The sequence below is a fragment of the Lissotriton helveticus genome, chromosome 4_1 (assembly GCF_964261635.1).
Source record: "Lissotriton helveticus chromosome 4_1, aLisHel1.1, whole genome shotgun sequence".
NCBI classification, from domain to species: domain Eukaryota; kingdom Metazoa; phylum Chordata; class Amphibia; order Caudata; family Salamandridae; genus Lissotriton; species Lissotriton helveticus.
In genome coordinates, this window is record NC_136063.1 from 132,478,121 (window position 1) to 132,495,641 (window position 17,521).

General features: G+C 48.9%; 1 protein-coding gene across 1 annotated transcript; it reads left to right on the plus strand.

Annotated features, from left to right (window-relative positions):
* The first annotated feature begins 1,913 nt into the window (after positions 1–1,913).
* On the plus strand, positions 1,914–14,638 carry LOC144827957 (uncharacterized). Its single transcript, XM_078686116.1, has 6 exons — positions 1,914–2,487; positions 2,759–3,531; positions 9,989–10,288; positions 12,232–12,488; positions 13,334–13,827; positions 14,631–14,638. The coding sequence occupies exons 1-6, from the start codon at positions 2,082–2,084 to the stop codon at positions 14,636–14,638; spliced, it is 2,238 nt and encodes a 745-aa protein (XP_078542242.1). The 5' UTR covers positions 1,914–2,081.
* Positions 14,639–17,521: the final 2,883 nt, after the last annotated feature.

Here is a 17,521-nt window from a genome sequence, read left to right on the forward strand (position 1 = left end):
GGGATCCCCAGGGCTCTAGTTGATGGAGTAGCCGATCAGGTCTCCAAGTATGGGGCCCGCATTTGCACCTGCAGTATGGAGAGTCCCGTTGGTGCACGTCCGAGCGCGAAAGAGACACCATTTTTTACCAAGCATGACCGGAAGTTCTAATAAGCAGGTAGGCAGTGTTGGTTATCAATTATAGCTGGTAGAGATAAGGAGAAATGACGACTTTCATTGCAGAGCTTCCCGAGCCTCACAGTTGTGCGGCCATCTTGGAAGTGCGCCACCTAGCGCCCTCCCGAGAAGTTATAGTGTTAAAGGTGGAAAGTAATTTTTTATGAACTCATTAATAATTAGCTGTTGATAATTTTTAAATAATTCATTGGCAATTAATTATGGTTATTGTGTAATTAGTTGTAGGTGTGTGTTGTGGTATGCATAGGTGCAAATGGTGGGAAGGGTGGGAAGTAATTTATGTGTAATTGATGATTTAATAATTAGTTGTTAATACATTTAAAATAATTAATTAGTAATTAATTATGTTTATTTTGAAAATAGGTTTAGATGTGTGCAGTGGTGTTTATGGGTGTAAATCCTGGGCGGGTAGGAAGTAATTTATTTTTAATTGATAAATGAATAATTAGTTCAGCTATGGCGCTTCCTGCTAGCGCGTAGCTCAGGTGATGCTCCTCCCCCTTCTGTGATGGTGTCTTCATTTGTTTGGCATGGCGAGAGCGGACGCTGCAGTCGGAAGCTGCGGCTGAATTTTCTTTCACGCTCCTTTGAGTTTGTGCAAACTGATTGAGGAGCGGCTACAGTCCTGGCTGTTCTGGGGCTTTTTTGTAATCTCCGGAGGGCTGTCCCCACCACCGGCATCTAGAGTGTGGATGTTGGACCTGGCGGCTAAGAGATTGAGTCTCTGAGAGCTCCCACTGCCTCTCTGGAGGCTCTGGTTGCAGGAGGCGTCTCTCTTTCCCTGCTAAGATCGGCATGTTGTCCAACTCTGTGGGTGTAATTGCCTGCAATTGTGGAGGCTCCTGGCCGGACTTCCCCAGTTTCTCTCATTTTACAGCTGCTGTGCAGAGGCTCTGCTGTGGGGGGAAAAGAGCATGGTGTGGTTTTCTCGTGAAGCTGAGGAATAAAAACGCTGGAAAGAAACACTGGGAAACACTGGAAACACTGAAAGACAGTTAATGGAGAAAAAGATTGAGGCAGGAGGAGAGCGACAGGAGGACGGCGCTAAATGGTGAGTGCTGACTTAATTCGGTGGTAAGAGACTTGGCAAGAGACTCGGGCTGGTCTGCATTTAGTGAATTGAAAACTGGTCTCGATAGTTAAAGATATATAATGAAGAAACAGTTGAAGCTTGCCGCAGCAGCTGCTAGAGCAGATGCTGCAATTTCTGCAAAAGCCAAAACATGTTTAGCTAAAGCTACATTGAATCAGACTTTAACTAAAGCAGGCAGTAAAATGCATCATAGCGAATCCTCCTTTAGTTCTCAAAGCACAGAAACTGATCAGCAAGACCAGCAAGGCCAACAAATGGCTTCAGTCATATTGAGGACTAAGGGCCCGATGTAGGTAAATCCATTTTACCGATTTTTAAATACCGAATTTTACCGATTTTTACAGATTCGGTATTTAAAAATCGGAAAATGATATGTAGGTAAAAAATCGGAAAAATATACCGAATCGGTAAAAATCGGTAACGGGTGATCTGTATTTACCGATCGGTATTACCGATCGGTAAATACCGATCGGTATTACAGATCGGTATTTCCAATGCATTCCTATGGGCCAAAAGTCCCATAGGAATGCATTGGAAATACCGATCTGTAATACCGATCTGTAATACCGATCGGTAATACCGATCGGTAAATACCGATCGGTAATACCGATCGGTATTACAAACAAACGTGCAGCAAACAAAAGTGAAACTGAACACAACAGCCAATCAGGTGCAACCACCCTCCCCCTTCCTCCCAGGAAGTGCCTGCCCAGCCAGGTGCAACTCATTAGAAAGTTCTGGAGACAGGCAGAGCAGAGCACACAGAGAGAGGAGCAGGGAGAGAGTTGTTTGTGTTGAAAACCCAGGAATAATGTCAAGCAGCAGTGAGAGAAAGAGAAAAATTAAGTTCAGCAACACTGAGCTTGAACTCCTAGTCGAGGAGGTGGTCAAGGTGCACACCCAACTATTTGGGAAGCTCTCCCTCACCATGGCTGAGTCAGCTAAGCGAAAGCTGTGGCTGCACATAGTGGAAAGGGTAAATGCAGTGGGAGTCACCAGCAGGAGCATGGAGGATTTAAAGAAAAGATTCTATGACCTCAGGAGCCAAACCAAGAGGAAGCTTGCAGAGCTGCATAAACAGGCTGGTGTCACTGGAGGAGGCAGGAATCCAGCACCCCCCCTGACTGAGCTGGAGGAGTTGGTGGCGTCTACCATCGAGCCAGACAGTGTGGTGGGACTGGGAGCAGTGGACAGCTCAGCCCGAGCCAAATCAAAAGGTAAGATGCATGCGCAGCACAACACCCCATACCAAGCAGCATCCCTTAAACCTCTGAGCACAGGCCAAGCCCAGTCCAGTACTGCTAGCACTATACAGGAGCAATGCATAATGGGAAATGTAGTCTGCCAATATTAGACCATGTATAACTGAACAGACATCAGCAAGGCAGTGAAAGTATTGCAGAATCATGAAAGTTAAATGTGTAAAGATTTATTTATAGTCACTGTGACACAGTAACAATCAATGTACATACGCTTATTTACACCTAGGGGCACCATCAGCCAAGCAAGGCACATCGACACCAGGGACTGCAGCAGCGAGGGAGGAGAGTGAGGAGGCAGGGCCAAGCCATGAGCAACCATCGCAAGATGAGGAGGACACAAGTGGCATTGCACAGGAGGAGGAGACAGGCCTCACCCCCGACCTTCCACACTCCCCACACCTGTCACAATCACCTGCATTGGTATTCTCACCGGAGACTTCCCCAGTAATGCAACAGGCTGCACCTGCAACACCACCAGCCAGGAGGCGACTCGTGGCCACACTGCCCTTGATGGAGGCAGCATTAGATCAGGCTGAGCAAACTCCACCTATGCCTCATGCTGCACCGCAGGCAAACACTGATGAAGACACCATGCCAAGACGTCGCCGCATGCACAGCACTGCAGGAGGCACTGGAGAAGGCACTGTCTTCCGGGGGCTGGAGGGAAGCATGGTGCGCATCCAGCGCATGCAGGGCAGATCCATCCAGGCCTGCCACCGGCAATTCCGTGCTCTCAATCAAACTGTAGGAGAGATGGGGAAGGGCATTACTGATATAGCCAATTGCAGCAGGGACATGGTAAAATCAAATGACAACCTAGTTGCTGGTATTACGTCTGCTATCACGCAGCTGTGCGACAAGATGGACCACATAGAGAATACAAGGCGCAGGGACACCCGCGCTACCAACAGGGCGCTGAATCGCCTTGCCACTGCCACTGCACAGCTATGCAGGAGAGGAAACAATATGCAGGAAAGTCTAACACAAAATACAGCAGAGGTCACAAGGGGCATAGCCAAAATAACCAGTGCCCTAGAGGCAATGATGATCAGTAATGCTGCTCACAATCCTGCCCTGGATGTGGCTGAAGGGGAGGACAGTAGTAGCCGCAGCAGCTTGGGTAGTGCTGTGGTGCCTGCTCGTAGGGGCCGGAGGCGCACAGCTGAGCCTTCAAGCCTGGAGGAAGGCAGTGGGGATACTCCCAGTGTGTCTGGGAAGCGGCAGAGAAAGTGACTTTAAAAGTTTGGGTGAAGTAACCCTGGACATGTTGTCCCCACCTTTGTACATGTTAATTTGTTGCACCTAAGTGCTGTAAGTTTGTGCCAACAGATAAATACTTTACTTCCATTCACAACCTGTCTGTGTGTCATTACTTACTCAGAAATAGTTGGCTGTTATTTCGTCACGCCTGTATCTCCCATCACTTGGTGTTGTGACTCCAGCAGGTTGTATGTCAGGCACGGCATTGTCGTCATCATAGTCCTCGTACTCCTCCAACTCCACCTCTGTACCCTTTTTGACAGCCAAGTTGTGCAACATGGCACAGGCAGCTATGATTTTGCAGCATGTTATGGGGGTATACTGCCTTGCGCCTCCACTCTTGTGAAGGCATCTAAATCGGCTCTTCCAGATGCCAAATGTCCGTTCAACCACATTCCTTGTACTTTTATGTGCCCGGTTATACCTCCTTTGGCTGGGTGTGGAGGGGTTGAGGTAGGGAGTGAGAATAAAAGAACGTAGGGCATATGCACTGTCTCCTAAAAGGGAAATGGGAGTACATTAGTCACATGTATACTTGTAAGTCTCACTGCAATATGTGTGAATGCTGTCGCAGACTCTGTCTTACCTAGGAGGTATCCTTCGCCAAATTCCCCTGCTGACAGCCGTTCATAGATGCCGCTGTTCTGAAATATATAGGAGTCATGTGTACTTCCAGGGAATTTAGCTACAAGGTCTGTGATAACGTACTTTGCATTGCAAATCACCTGGACGTTGATGGTGTGGCTTGACTTCCTATTGCGGTAAATGTATTCGGTGGCAGCAGGGGGACAAATGGGGATGTGTGTCCCATCAATGCATCCGATGATATGGGGAAATCTTGCCATCTGGTAAAAGTCTGATTTTGTTTGTACCAGTTCAGCATGGGTGGATGGAAATGAAATATAATGCTCCATCCTGTGCAACATGGCGTCAAGGAATCTGTGGAAGAACCTTGAGAGGCTGCTCTGGGTCACCCCTCCCGCCACAGCAACCACGCTCTGGTAGCTCCCTGACGCCAGCAGGTGGAGGCTGCACAGCACCTGCACATGTGCTGGTATTGCATGTGCCCTTGGGGTGGGGTGCTCCAACAGTGGTTTAAGGTCCCTGATGAGCTCCATGATGGTTTCTGGAGCCAACCTGTACCTTTGTACTATCTCCTCCTCTGTCAGCATCAACAGGGTGACCCTCTGCCTGTAGACCTGCTCCTGTCTCAGCCATTCCCTCTCTCCTTCCTCCCGTAGCCGTAGACGTCTTGCTATTACATAGAATGCCGCCATTGTGCAAACTGAATTGCATTTTGGGTCCTTTTTTATAGGCTGCACCTGGTTACCACCTGATTTGAATCCATGGTAAATTCCGACTCTCAAATACCGATTTTGAGGCAAAATCGGTATTTCTGGGCCTCCCTACATCTCGATTTTCAATTTTACCTACTTTTATTTACCGATCTGTAACATTTCCGATCGGTAACAATACCGATCTGTGACATTACCGATCGGTAACATTTCCGATCGGTAACTTTACCGATCGGTGACATTACCGATAGGTAAAATTACCGATAGGTAACATTACCGATCGGTGACATTACCGATAGGTAACATTACCGATAGGTAACATTACCGATAGGTAACATTACCGATAGGTAACATTACCGATAGGTAACATTCAATTTTCGGTATTTTACTGCTCGGTAATCATAACGATCGGTATAATTACCGATTCAGCCTATTTTTGGTCACCTACATGTCGAACGCTCACTACCGATCGGAAACGGCCGAAAATCGGTATTTTCGGCCGATTCCGATCGGTAATAGCCTACCTACATCTGGCCCTAGATCTCTTGTGAAAAACGCAAGGAATTAAAGAATGTGATCATGCACTCCAGGATAAGAAGGCTATTTCGTATCAGATAGATATTAAAACGATGCTAAATATGGGGCGTGGCTACGCAAGCAGCAATGGCGGTCGCAGCTTCCTAGAGCTCCCGCTGGCCCGCGATTAATCCGGCTAATTATCCTGGCCCCCGAGCCTCCACACTGCAGCTCGAGTGAGGCGATTGTGGCTGAGGGTGTCTGGAGCCCTCCGGTGTGCGACGCAGAGCTCCTGCTGTGCTGGCTGCGGCGGAGCGGTGAAGGGAAGAGTGAGGCCTAGCGCCCGGTGAGAAGCAGGGACCTCGATTTTGGCATCTCCCAACCGGGAGATACCCGCGCACCTCGGCTGGCCTGCCGATTTGCTGGCGCTTGGACTGCCCTGGGAGACAAGGGAGGACCGGCGCTGCCCCTCCGCGAGCCTGGCTGGAGATTTGGAGGCTTGGGAGGCGGTGTCCCATCTAGCTGGACACTGTGGCCTGGTAGTTTCGGCGCGGCCGGGGTCTCGAGTTTCGCGCCCCGCCCGAGACTGGTGGCGGGCCGTGGCTGCATCTGGGCTCTTGCAGCGCCTCGTCGCTGTGCCTGGTGGAGGGCCTCCCTGCAGATCCTGTGTGAGAGGTGGACTGGCAGGTGGCTGGTCAGTGGCCTTTGCGCCGGCCTGGTTCTAGTGCTGCCCGTGTTGGACGGTGCACTGCGGGTGCTCCCATCTAGACCCCTGCACATTTGTGGAAGTGATAGGAGGGCCTGCAGCACGTAGAGGGGAGACGTGGTTTGGCCAGTGGAGTGCAAGACGTGCTGACCGCCGACGACGGAGGACCTTGAGGCCTGCCTTACCCTGCCCAAGCTGAGGAGCCGAGTCTAAGGTACGGAGGTCCGGGCCCGGTGACGGCGGGAGACCTGCTGTGTGTGTTTCCCCCTTTGGCCTGGATAGACGGACTAGAGGACCCTGTGCTGCCGTGCCTACACTAACGGTCAGTAGCCCCAAGTGACCTGCAATCATGACCAGGGGAGGAGGTGGCGGTCACACCAAACAACCAACCATAGACAAATTCACGGGACCCAATGGGGGCCCCGGACCGTCGAGTGGTGGACAACCGTCACAACTGCAGCAGCAGCAGGGGGGGGGGGGCGGACAATGCCGCGCTTCTGACAGCCATCACCCAATCTAGAGATATGTTGGATGCCAAAATAGGGGCAGTTGGTGCAGATGTTACCTTGCTCCGCCAAGACTTGAGAAACGCGGTGGTGCGGATCACGGAAGCAGAATCCAGAATCTCAGTAGTGGAAGACGACGTGGGCTCCCTGAAGAAGAGAATGGCGGTCATGGAATCAGTGCAAAAGAACCTAGCACTCAGGGCAGAGGATGCGGAAGGTCGCGCACGTCGTAACAACCTCCGCTTCATTGGTTTTCCGGAACGCTGCGAGAAGGGGAACATGGAACAGTTTCTTGCTCAGTGGCTGTTGAGCTGGCTGCCCCCGGGGCCCTATCCAACTGCTTCGTCATTGAACGTGCACATCGCGCCTTAACCCAGCGGCCGCCGGAAGGTGAACGGCCCAGAGCGGTGATAGCAAGGATCTTGAATTATCATGATCGGGATGTCATTCTAAAGGAGGCCAGAACCCGAGATGCGCTCCTGTATGAGAACCGGAAGATTATGATTTTTCCGGACTATACTAGGCTTGTCCAGCAACAACGTCAATCCTTCATGAACGCAAAGGCGAAGCTGCGAGGCTTGAATCTCCAATACTCTCTGCTATACCCGGCCCGTTTGAGAGTGGTTTTCCGGTCCAAGACGCTGTTTTTTGATTCTCCAGAAGAACTGTTTAAATGGACTGACGAAACGGTGGCGCTCAGGCCGCATGCCCAGCCGGGACTGAACCCGGGCTCTTCGAAGGGGTCATCGTTGGAACGTGGAGACCGGTCGACCAGGAGTGGGAGACATCGGAGGTCCAAATCACGGAAGCGGTCGGCCTCCGTCTCTGGTACACAGGATAGCGGCAGAAATGAAGACTCGGACCAATCTGGGAAGGACCATTGAAGGTCTAAGGTACTCTGTGCTCCCTGTGCCGGGCTGTAGCTCATACTGGCTGGCGATGATGCGGATCAGGTCTGGCGCACTAGTTATGTTTTGATGCCTCAGCACGGATTCGAGACTGTGTTATTGAACTCGAGGGGGGTGGTGGAGTGTGGCTCGGGGACGACCGATAGAGGGCTGCCACTCTCCTGCTAAGGTGGGTGGTGTTGTTCAGGGAAGGGGGTAGTAATAACTGGGTTTCGGGGAGTTGGGATCCATTGGCATGGTTGGTCTTAAGCCCTCTGTTTTGGGCTTGGGAGTGCCCATGCCGCGACAGGTACTTCATAGTTTTGTGAAGTATAGGGGGGGGGGGTTGGGGGAGTTGAGGGTTGGAAAGGTGGAGGTTGAGACGGGGGGTTTGGAGGGTGGAGGAAGAAACAGAAGTGGCATTTCTTGTGGGGTTGTGTTCCCTTGAGGTTTGGGGGGACAGGGGGGGGCTGCACGTGTTCTTTACAATGATGCTGATGTTGGTGTGTTGTGGGTGGTGTTGGCGCAGAAGGCCTACCCAGTGGGTCCCGCTGGACCATGGCTGATGGGTTACGTAGACTCCCGGAGGAGTCCCTGCGGGTGATTACATGGAACGTTAGGGGGATGCTGGATAAAGTTAAACGTGGGGCAATCTTGCGTTGGGGAAAGAGAGAGGTTGCTGATGTGCTCTTGCTCCAAGAAACTCACATGATTGGATCCAAGGTGCTCAGTCTTCAGCGGTTTGGTTATCATCAGGCTTTCCACGCTGGGTTTGCTAGGGGGCCCAGAGGGGTGGCCATTTTAATTCATCGTAGAGTGGCCTATGTACATGAGAAGCAGTGGGTGGACCCGCAGGGTCGATATTTATTTGTCAAGGGCAGAGTGGGTGTCGTGCCTGTGGTCTTTGGAAGCGTTTATGCTCCCCCCACCTTCAGTGGGCCTTAGCTGAGAGGCTGTTCACAGTATGGGAGGACATTCCGGAATCCCTGGCAGTGGTGGGGGGTGACTGGAATGAGGTGATGGACGTATGTATGGACCGCCAGAGGCGTCGTGAGATGCTTGGGCCGGCACACAACCCCCCCCCTACTAGGCTACATACTATGAGTGAGGGAATGGGCTGGATGGATGCGTGGCGACATATGCACCCTACAGCGCGCGAGTACACGTTTGTATCTGCTGTACATGGTTCCTTTTCACTGTTGGATTATGTGTTTGTGCCCAAGGTATACATATGCAGGGTACGAGCGGTGACGATTTTACCGAGGGGACTGTCTGATCATTCCCCAGTGTCGGTTAGGGTGGAAATCCTTAAGAAACGTCAGCCCTTCAGATGGAGAATGTCCTCGTGGCATCTCCAGCAGCCTAGTTATGTCAAACATCTCAGGGAGGCTATCGACCACTACTGGCGGGAAAACCTGGTAGATGATGTGGACGCAGTAGTAGTGTGGGAGGCCTTGAAGCCCACTCTGCGAGGGGTGGACATTGCATGGTGTACTGCGGCCCGACATGGGCGTCGAGAAGCGATCACGGCCGCGGTCGCGCTGGTGGAAACCTTAGAGTGACAGAGGCGGGGTGGAGGGGATGAACTCGGAATACGGCTGCTTCTCCAGGCACAGCACTCCTATGCGTCGGTCTTAATGGACGAGGCTAAACAGGTGTGGCTGGCCACGAGAAGTAGAATATATCAGTGGGGAGATAAATCATGCACAATGCTCCACAGACTTTGTCAACGCAGCCTTCAACCCATTACGTTGCCAGGCCTTACAACGGACGACGGAGTGGTTATTACTGACCCGAATGAATTAGCGGCAAGCTTTGCTAGCTACTTCAAGACACAATATGCCCCGAATGACTGCTTATCGGTAGATGATGTGGCTAAATTCATAGATGATTTGCCCCCAAAGGCAGTATCTGATGAGACCAGGAAGGCCCTAGATGCTCCTCTTACGGCGGAAGAACTAGGGGAGGCTCTAGGACAGCTCAATGTGGGTAAGGCCCCTGGGCCGAGTGGCTACCCATGTGAATTTTATAAGAAGTTTCACGTACAATTAGGATCCCACTATCGCCGTGCACTTGAGACGGTGCGCGCACGAGGCAAGCTGCCCCCGGATTGGCGCCATGCCGAAGTAGTGGTCTTTCCGAAGCCTGGTAGGCCCCCAGATAAACATGACTCATATCGCCCCATTTCGTTACTGTGACGGGGCAGGGGCACGGGAGCCGGAACCTCAGACTCATGCCGAATGGTGGACTGCCACACCCCTCTTACCGTGCTCCTTGTCCCCACAGCGTACACCGGCAACATGGAACGAAGAGGACGACTCAGTTTGGATCCCGAGTGATACTGTACAAGGTCCCTTTAAGACGGCCGAACCAGGTAACGAGACTCCTCCCCCTGAAGGCGCAGTGACGTCAAAAGCCGGAACAACAGAGACGGAGACGAAGGAAGTTGTCGGAGGAGCGGAGGCATACGAGGAAGACGACGGGTGTTTCCAGGACGCTGAGAAGACGGAGAACGACAAGCCAGGAGGCCAACGATTTCACGCTGCGCCCCGCCACGTTCCCACGGGAGGAGCGTGGCTCCAAGAGGTACGGGGACGGGTAGCGGGTTGGGTCGGGCGAAAGAAACACCAGTGAACGTTTCTTTAGACAAGCCTCACCTCCCCCCCCTTCCAGGCACGAGCACTTCCTTTCCCCCCCCCCTGGTTAGGGGTAGCTTGAGTGGTGCACGGTCGGTTAATCCCTCACTCCCGGTCCCTTGAGAGTGTCACAGCATTATATTGTCCTGACCCTCGTTTCCTTTCCTTTGCCGGTACCGGAGCGGAACCAGAAGACGACTCCTTATATTGTCCTGACCCTCGTTTCCTTTCCTTTGCCGGTACCGGAGCGGAACCAGAAGACGACTCCCGGAGCAGACACCGGCCCCCCCTAAAGGCGCAAGACCCAGAAGCCAAGCCAAGAGGACTATTTTCTTTAGCCAGTTTCGAAATCCTGAGTTTCATGAAAAAAACTTACATCCCAATAAAGCCTTCGTTAAAACCTCTACTGAAGGCACCTGTGTTCCTATTTTCACCAGCCACACCTGTAGAGACCACAGTACACGGCGAAAGCCCCCACGTTCCTACCTCCCCGGGACAGTTACTGAACGTAGAAGCCAAGATACTGGCCAAGGCCCTGGCGAATCGGTTGCTCCCTTATATAACAGACTTAGTGCACCAAGACCAAGCGGGCTTTATGCCTCGCAGGGCGACGCGTCACAACATCAGGCGCGCATGGGCTGTGATAGATGCCATTGGGGCCACCGGGGAGCAGGCGGCTTTGTTACTAGCTGATATCCATAAAGCCTTTGACTCGGTGAGCTGGTCATACTTATTTGCGCTACTGCCCCGCCTCAATCTAGGCCCGGTCTTTTTGTCATATGTCAAGCTCCTATATACGGATATCACGGCGGCGGTGCGAGTTGCGGGGGCGGTGTCGGGGACCTTTTGCGTAGGGCGAGGAACCCGGCAGGGGTGCCCTTTATCCCCATACTTGTTCGCCCTCGCCATGGAGCCTCTGGCTGCCTGGGTGCGCATAGATGCACAGATGCGAGGTTTTGTGTGGCCCGGGGGCATCTCTGATAGAATTGCGTTGTACGCAGATGATGTCCTCTTCTTTCTGACTGACCTGCGACGTTCAGGGCCGAGGGTGCTGGAAATAATGCGGGTCTTTGGGGAGGTCTCGGGCCTTTACCTGAACATGCGTAAATCTACCCTGTGGGTCCTTGGAGGCGGTACCGTAACGGACCCCTGGATGTCGGAACTGCAGACAGCAGCTGGCGGTTTAAACTACTTAGGGGTGTTTTTGTCGGAGTCGGTGAACCTTACATGGGAACGCACCATACTGCCTGTCTGGGAGCGGGTTCAGGCAGATGTGAAAACATGGTCTCGGATGCCCCTCAATATCTTTGGGCGGTCTGCAATTTTTAAGATGGTTGCGCTTCCACGCCTTCTGTACCAACTGCAGAATTATCCTCACCCTATCACGCCCCAATGGTTTAGGCAGGTAAACTCTGTGTTGGGACGTTTCCTGTGGGCTGGAGGGGCAGCCAGGGTGGCGCTGCGTACTTGCTTCTTATCTACATATTGCGGAGGACTGGCCACCTCTTGCTTATCCTAAATGACTGGTGGTATAGCGGCAGAGATGATCCAGCCTATGCTCTAGAGCGCACATTGATGGGTGACCATACGCTCCACACGCTCCTCTACTCGGTCCGCCTGCGGCGGACGTTGCCTAGAATTACAAACACTGTCTTCATTGTATGGCGACAAGCATTACGCCGGGTGGGTTGGTGGGGTAGGCTAACTGCGGAAACACCGCTGTGGCATAATGGACAACTCCCGGGACTGGCGTCGCTGCCAGGATTCGACGGCTGGGACAGGATTGGGATCTCGCTGCTGGGAAATGTGATGTCCGGGGTCACGCTCAAATCATTCCAGGACCTTAGTGCAGAATTCCTTATGCCTCAGACCCAATTCTTTCGATATTTGCAGTTTAGACATGCCCTAGCGCCCAACATTGCCAACTTAGACTCACTTCCCGAGTTTAGCCCGATTGAGGCGAAAGTCTTCATGGGAGATCTTGGAGATAAAAAGGTGTCCCGCATCTACCAGACGTTGGTCACCCACTGCTCATCTACCCTTCTTCCCCTGCGGACGGTCTGGGAGACTGACGTTGGCCCTATGGATGAAGACGATTGGCGGGAGGCCCTGGAATCCCCGCGAGGAACTGCCATAGCAATACGGCTCAGGTTCATCCATTTCAAAATCCTCCACAGGGCGTACTATACTCGTGAACGATTGTGGAAAGCGGGGCTGATTGAATCGCCGGAATGTTTGCGCTGTGGGGCGGAAGTTGGTTCATTGCTCCACACTGTATGGTCGTGCCCAAGAATAGCTGGTTTCTGGGGAGGTGTGTGGAACTGCCTGTCCGAAGTACTGGGTTGGGAACTCCCGCGCACACATCACCTAGGACTACTTCACATCCTTGAAGGGGTTGGGGGGAACACTTATAAACGTCATTTACTGCTTCTGGGACTTGTGTTGGCCAAACGGGATCTGGCGCGTGCTTGGAAAGATGAAAGGGCCCCTCCCCTGGCTACATGGAGAGCTGGATTGGACTTTTGTATGGGTCTGGAACGACCGATATTTGAGGCTCGGGGATGCCCCCGCAAACACTTCAAAATATGGAAGAGGTGGGCTGACTACAGGGAGTTGACACTTGATCCCCCAGTGGAACCTGAGGAAGATCCCTAAACACTCATCTTTAAGTGGGTCTGTGAAATGCGTCATATCTACCACATCACGATCAAACACTGCTGCTCCTTCTATACACGTGCACAGGGTTAGGGAGGGTTGACCGGGAGGGATTGGAAATGGGTGGTGGGAGTTGTGGGGGTAGGGATGGGGGGGGGGGAAGTTCCTGTTATTCATGTTTTCCTATAATTCTTGATTGGACTCCAGTCCAGTGATGTAAATGTATCAAAATGCCTGGTGGTTTCTCCTGATTGTGGGGTGCCACATTGATTGCTCTGCCTAACTACATCAATAAAAATTTTGTTGTGAAAAAAAACGATGCTAAATATGATACTTTAAGAAATTCGGGACATGAAGAAATCAAAACAAATCGAAATAGTAGCTATACATCAGCGATTGGGGATGTAGACGAAGCAGTCACCAGTCTGCCAATTCGAATTCTGGAGGCTGAATCAAGATTTTCCTCTGTTGAGGATCAAATGAATGGTATTCTTGAGCAAGTGGATTCAGTGTCCCGGGAGAAAATAATTATGGAAAACAAGATTGAAGAACTTGAACATTTCTCACATCGCTCAAATCTGTGGATAGTTGGCTTCTCGGAGAGGCTTGAAGGAGCAGACACACTCAATTGGGTCGCATCTTTCATGAAGAAGGTTATGATTCCTGCGTTTTCCGGTGACTTAACATTAACTAGGGCTCATCGGGTTCCAGCACATCTTCCTCCTAACTTGAAGTTTCCCCTCACTATACTAGTTAACTTTGCGGATTTTCGCATGAAGGAAAAAATGTTGTCTAAGGCAATTCAGACGAGACAGTTTGAAATTGAAAATGGAGGTAAATGTAGAATTTTTTTCTGACATGTCAGCAACGACAGCAAGAAGGCACAAAGAGTTTGTGAAGCTACTGTATATCTTTAAAGCCCAAGCGGCACAAGCTTCTTTTTGCACAACAATCCAAACTTAAAGTCCTTGTGCAGGGGAAGTTTCATTTGTTCACATGTATTGAAGAGGCTCAGGAGTTGCTTACGGTGCTTTCAGTTGGAAAACAACTTGATATTTTAGCCTCTTGCCTTGTTTTCAATAATGCTCTCTCATGTTTAAACAAGGAGAGAAGAGTTTAGATCTTGCTGTCTCCTTGAAATTCTTTTTGAATATCTGTTTAATGTCATTTTTGATTTCGATCTTGAGGTTTTTGTTTTTCTTTTTGGGAGGGGGGTTAGGTCACCCTTGGTACAATATCAGGGCACCAGTACTAGAACTTGGGGTGGGGGGGCGGAGTAGGTGTGTGATAAGCAAGTGGGAAGCTTGGTAGTATGATGCACTGGGCCAGGGACAGACTAATTTGCATATAGCCAGGTTCTGAGCTGGGATGGGGCAGTGAGCTAAATAACGGTGATGGATCAAGCCCTGATCTTTGGACTGGGTAAGAGTGGTCTGCTTAATTCAGACACTCTGTTCATCACCACCCCCTTTTCTGAACCCCGGGGAAAGCAGCATTTCCTAAGGGGAGGGCTACTTGGGTTAGCAGAAAAAAAGAGCCGGTGCAATCAGGAAAGTGATAAAATGTTCAGGAATCCACTAAGTACTAAATTAAAGTTAAAAATGTTTTTTATTTCTTTTTTCTTTTCTTTTTCTTAGCAGAATGAGTTTATCCAGTAAATATCAGATTCTTTCGGTAAATGTCAATGGAATATTGAATAGACGTAAATATGGACGATTAATTAGCTGGCTAGTTACCTTAAAACCTCAAATTCTTTTTATTCAAGAAGCCCATCTGAAAACAAATACCCCAAAATGCTATACCAGGAATGTTTGCTAGAGTTTTCTTTGCTTCAGCAGGTGTTGCAATGAGGGAGGTTGCAATATATTTTTCACGGAAAATAGACTGGGAATTTCTTCAAGAACAACAGGATCTCCAGAGGAGGTGCTTCTTGGTGCAGGTTAAACTAAATGAACAGGTTCTGAATTTCATTCATTATTATGGTTCAATAACTGATGATATATCTGCATTACTTACACTATATAAACTTTTGATTGGGGTTTCTGGACAAATTGGGTTTGAGGGTGATTTTAACCATATTCAAGATTTGAAAATTGATACCTCAAATAGGAGTAAAAAACAACTGAAACAAAAGACAAAGCAGGTTTTTGATGCTTTGACAGATCTTCAGTTAATTGATGCATGGTGATTGCTCAATCAGACTGCTATGGAATATACTTGTTCTCTTGTCAACATCCGACTACATCCCGAATCGACTTTTTATTGATTTCACGTTCGTTGTCCCTTAGTGCTGCAGGCATTGGTGTTAACGCTCTTTCTGATTATTCATACGTTCAGGCCGACATAGAAATCGGTGTTTCTAAAAAGAGCAGGTCCAAGTGGCAGATGGACCACCTTCTCCTTCAAGATTCATTGTGGCTTGAACAGTTTAGGCTCTGGCTACTCAATTATTTTAAAATTAATGAAGGGACAGGTGATATTTTTTCAGTTTGGGGTGGATTTAAGGCTGCGGCCCGCGCACAGATGATAGCTGCAACAGTGGGGAAAACTAGGGCATGGTTAGGACAAATCGCACAACTTCAGCATTCGCTGGACAATGCTTCTAAATCTGTGGGCTCCTTATTTCGGGCCAGCTAGAACAGGCCAGGAAGTTTGTTTTAGAAGAAAAAAAAATAGCTCTCAGACGGATATGCAAAAGATGTATGAAGAAAGCCAAATGGTTGGGAAGATGTTACCTTGGTCAACTAGGGCTTGACAAGAATCTGCCTGTATTGTAGAAATAATTGATCCAAAAACTAATGCCACAGCAACCGACAGAGTTGACATTGCTCGAATTTTTGTTGAACATTTTCAACAATTATATACTACAAAATATTCAGTGAATCTGGATATGATTCACAAGTATTTTGCTTTACTTCAATTACCAACAATATCACAGAGTGTAGCTGCTCAGCTTCAGAATGAAATTACAGAGGATGAGATATCGGCTGTTATTAAATCTTTGGCAGGGGCAAAAGCCTGTGGCGAAGACAGAATTCCAATCGACTTTTATAAAACCTTTATTAAGGAATTGACCCCATTTTTGAAAAAAATATTTGATCATATTAAAACTGGTGGGAGGGTATCTTCAGAATTTAAAAGGGCGACAGTAATTAGTTTTGTAAAAAAGGGTAAACCCCCAAATAATCTTAACACATTGGCTGCTTGGGATATTATTTTGCTGTGCTGGACCTTAATAGAAATGGGTGTGGTCATGACGAGCTCAGCTCATCATGAGCACACGAGCACCGTGCCTCATGACGAGCTGAGCAAGTCATGAGCACGGAGGGGGTTAATTCAAATAGACCGATCAGTCTTTCAAATGCTGACTATAAAATTCTTATGAAGATCTGGGCCCAGCATTTTGTTTCTGCGGCCAAGGAAGTAATTCACTACGATCAAACAGGGTTGATAGCAGGCCGTACAATGGCTTCTTGATACAAGCTCCAGATTATTTTAATGTTAATATGACACCTGCCTGCATTATGATGGTAGACGCAGAAAAAGCTTTTGATTTAGTTAATTAGGACACTTTATTTTATGGGATTCATGCCCCAGTAATTACTATGCTTTAAATATTTATCAAGGAGCGCAGGCCCAATTAATAGTTAATGGGGCCCAAACAGGGTTAATTGACATACATCGTGGGACTGGGAAAGGTTGCCTCTTATCACCCGTTCTTTTTTTTTTTAATTTAGCCTTTGGCAATTAGAATACGAGTCAATATGAATATTAAAGCTCCGATCGACAGAATGGCGAAATCAAAACTTTTCGCGGATGACGCCATTCTGTATTTGTCCCCTGAAAAATCAAACCTGCAATCAACTATGGCAGAATTCAGGAAATTTGAACAAACCGGGGGATATAAAATTAATCCTAGCAAAACTGAAATCGTAATTTTAGATACCGGGTCTGGCTATCTGCCAGATAATTTGAAACAACAGGCTTTAAATGCCGATCCCATATGGTATTTGGGGATTTATGTCACAGGCCAATATGGGCATGTAGTTAAGTTGAATTACGAAGCCACCAGTATAAAGATCCAGAAACTACTTGAAAAATTGACCAATCTTCCTCTAACTGTAATAGGTCGTGTGGCACTTCAAGATGTCTATTCTACCTCTTTTGATATTTCTTTTTACCAATATTACAATTAAGGTGAATGTTAGTTTCTTTCAAGGGATCGACTCAATGATTAGATCATTTATTTAGAATAAAAAGGCAGCTAGAGTTAAGCTGCCAATTTTGAAATTAGATACTCAGTCAGGTGGCTTAGCACTTCCTAATATGCATTTATATCATGAATCATCATTTTTTGACTATTTAGCGTGTTTATTATCTAAATTGAAACAGGTTGATAACTTTTTTATTAATAAAATGATTCAAGACGCTGGAACTCAAGTTACCCCATTCTAAAAAACAGCAAAACTCCCAAAGAAAACAAGATATAAAATGTTAATGGATTTGTCAAATAGACTTCATACTGTTT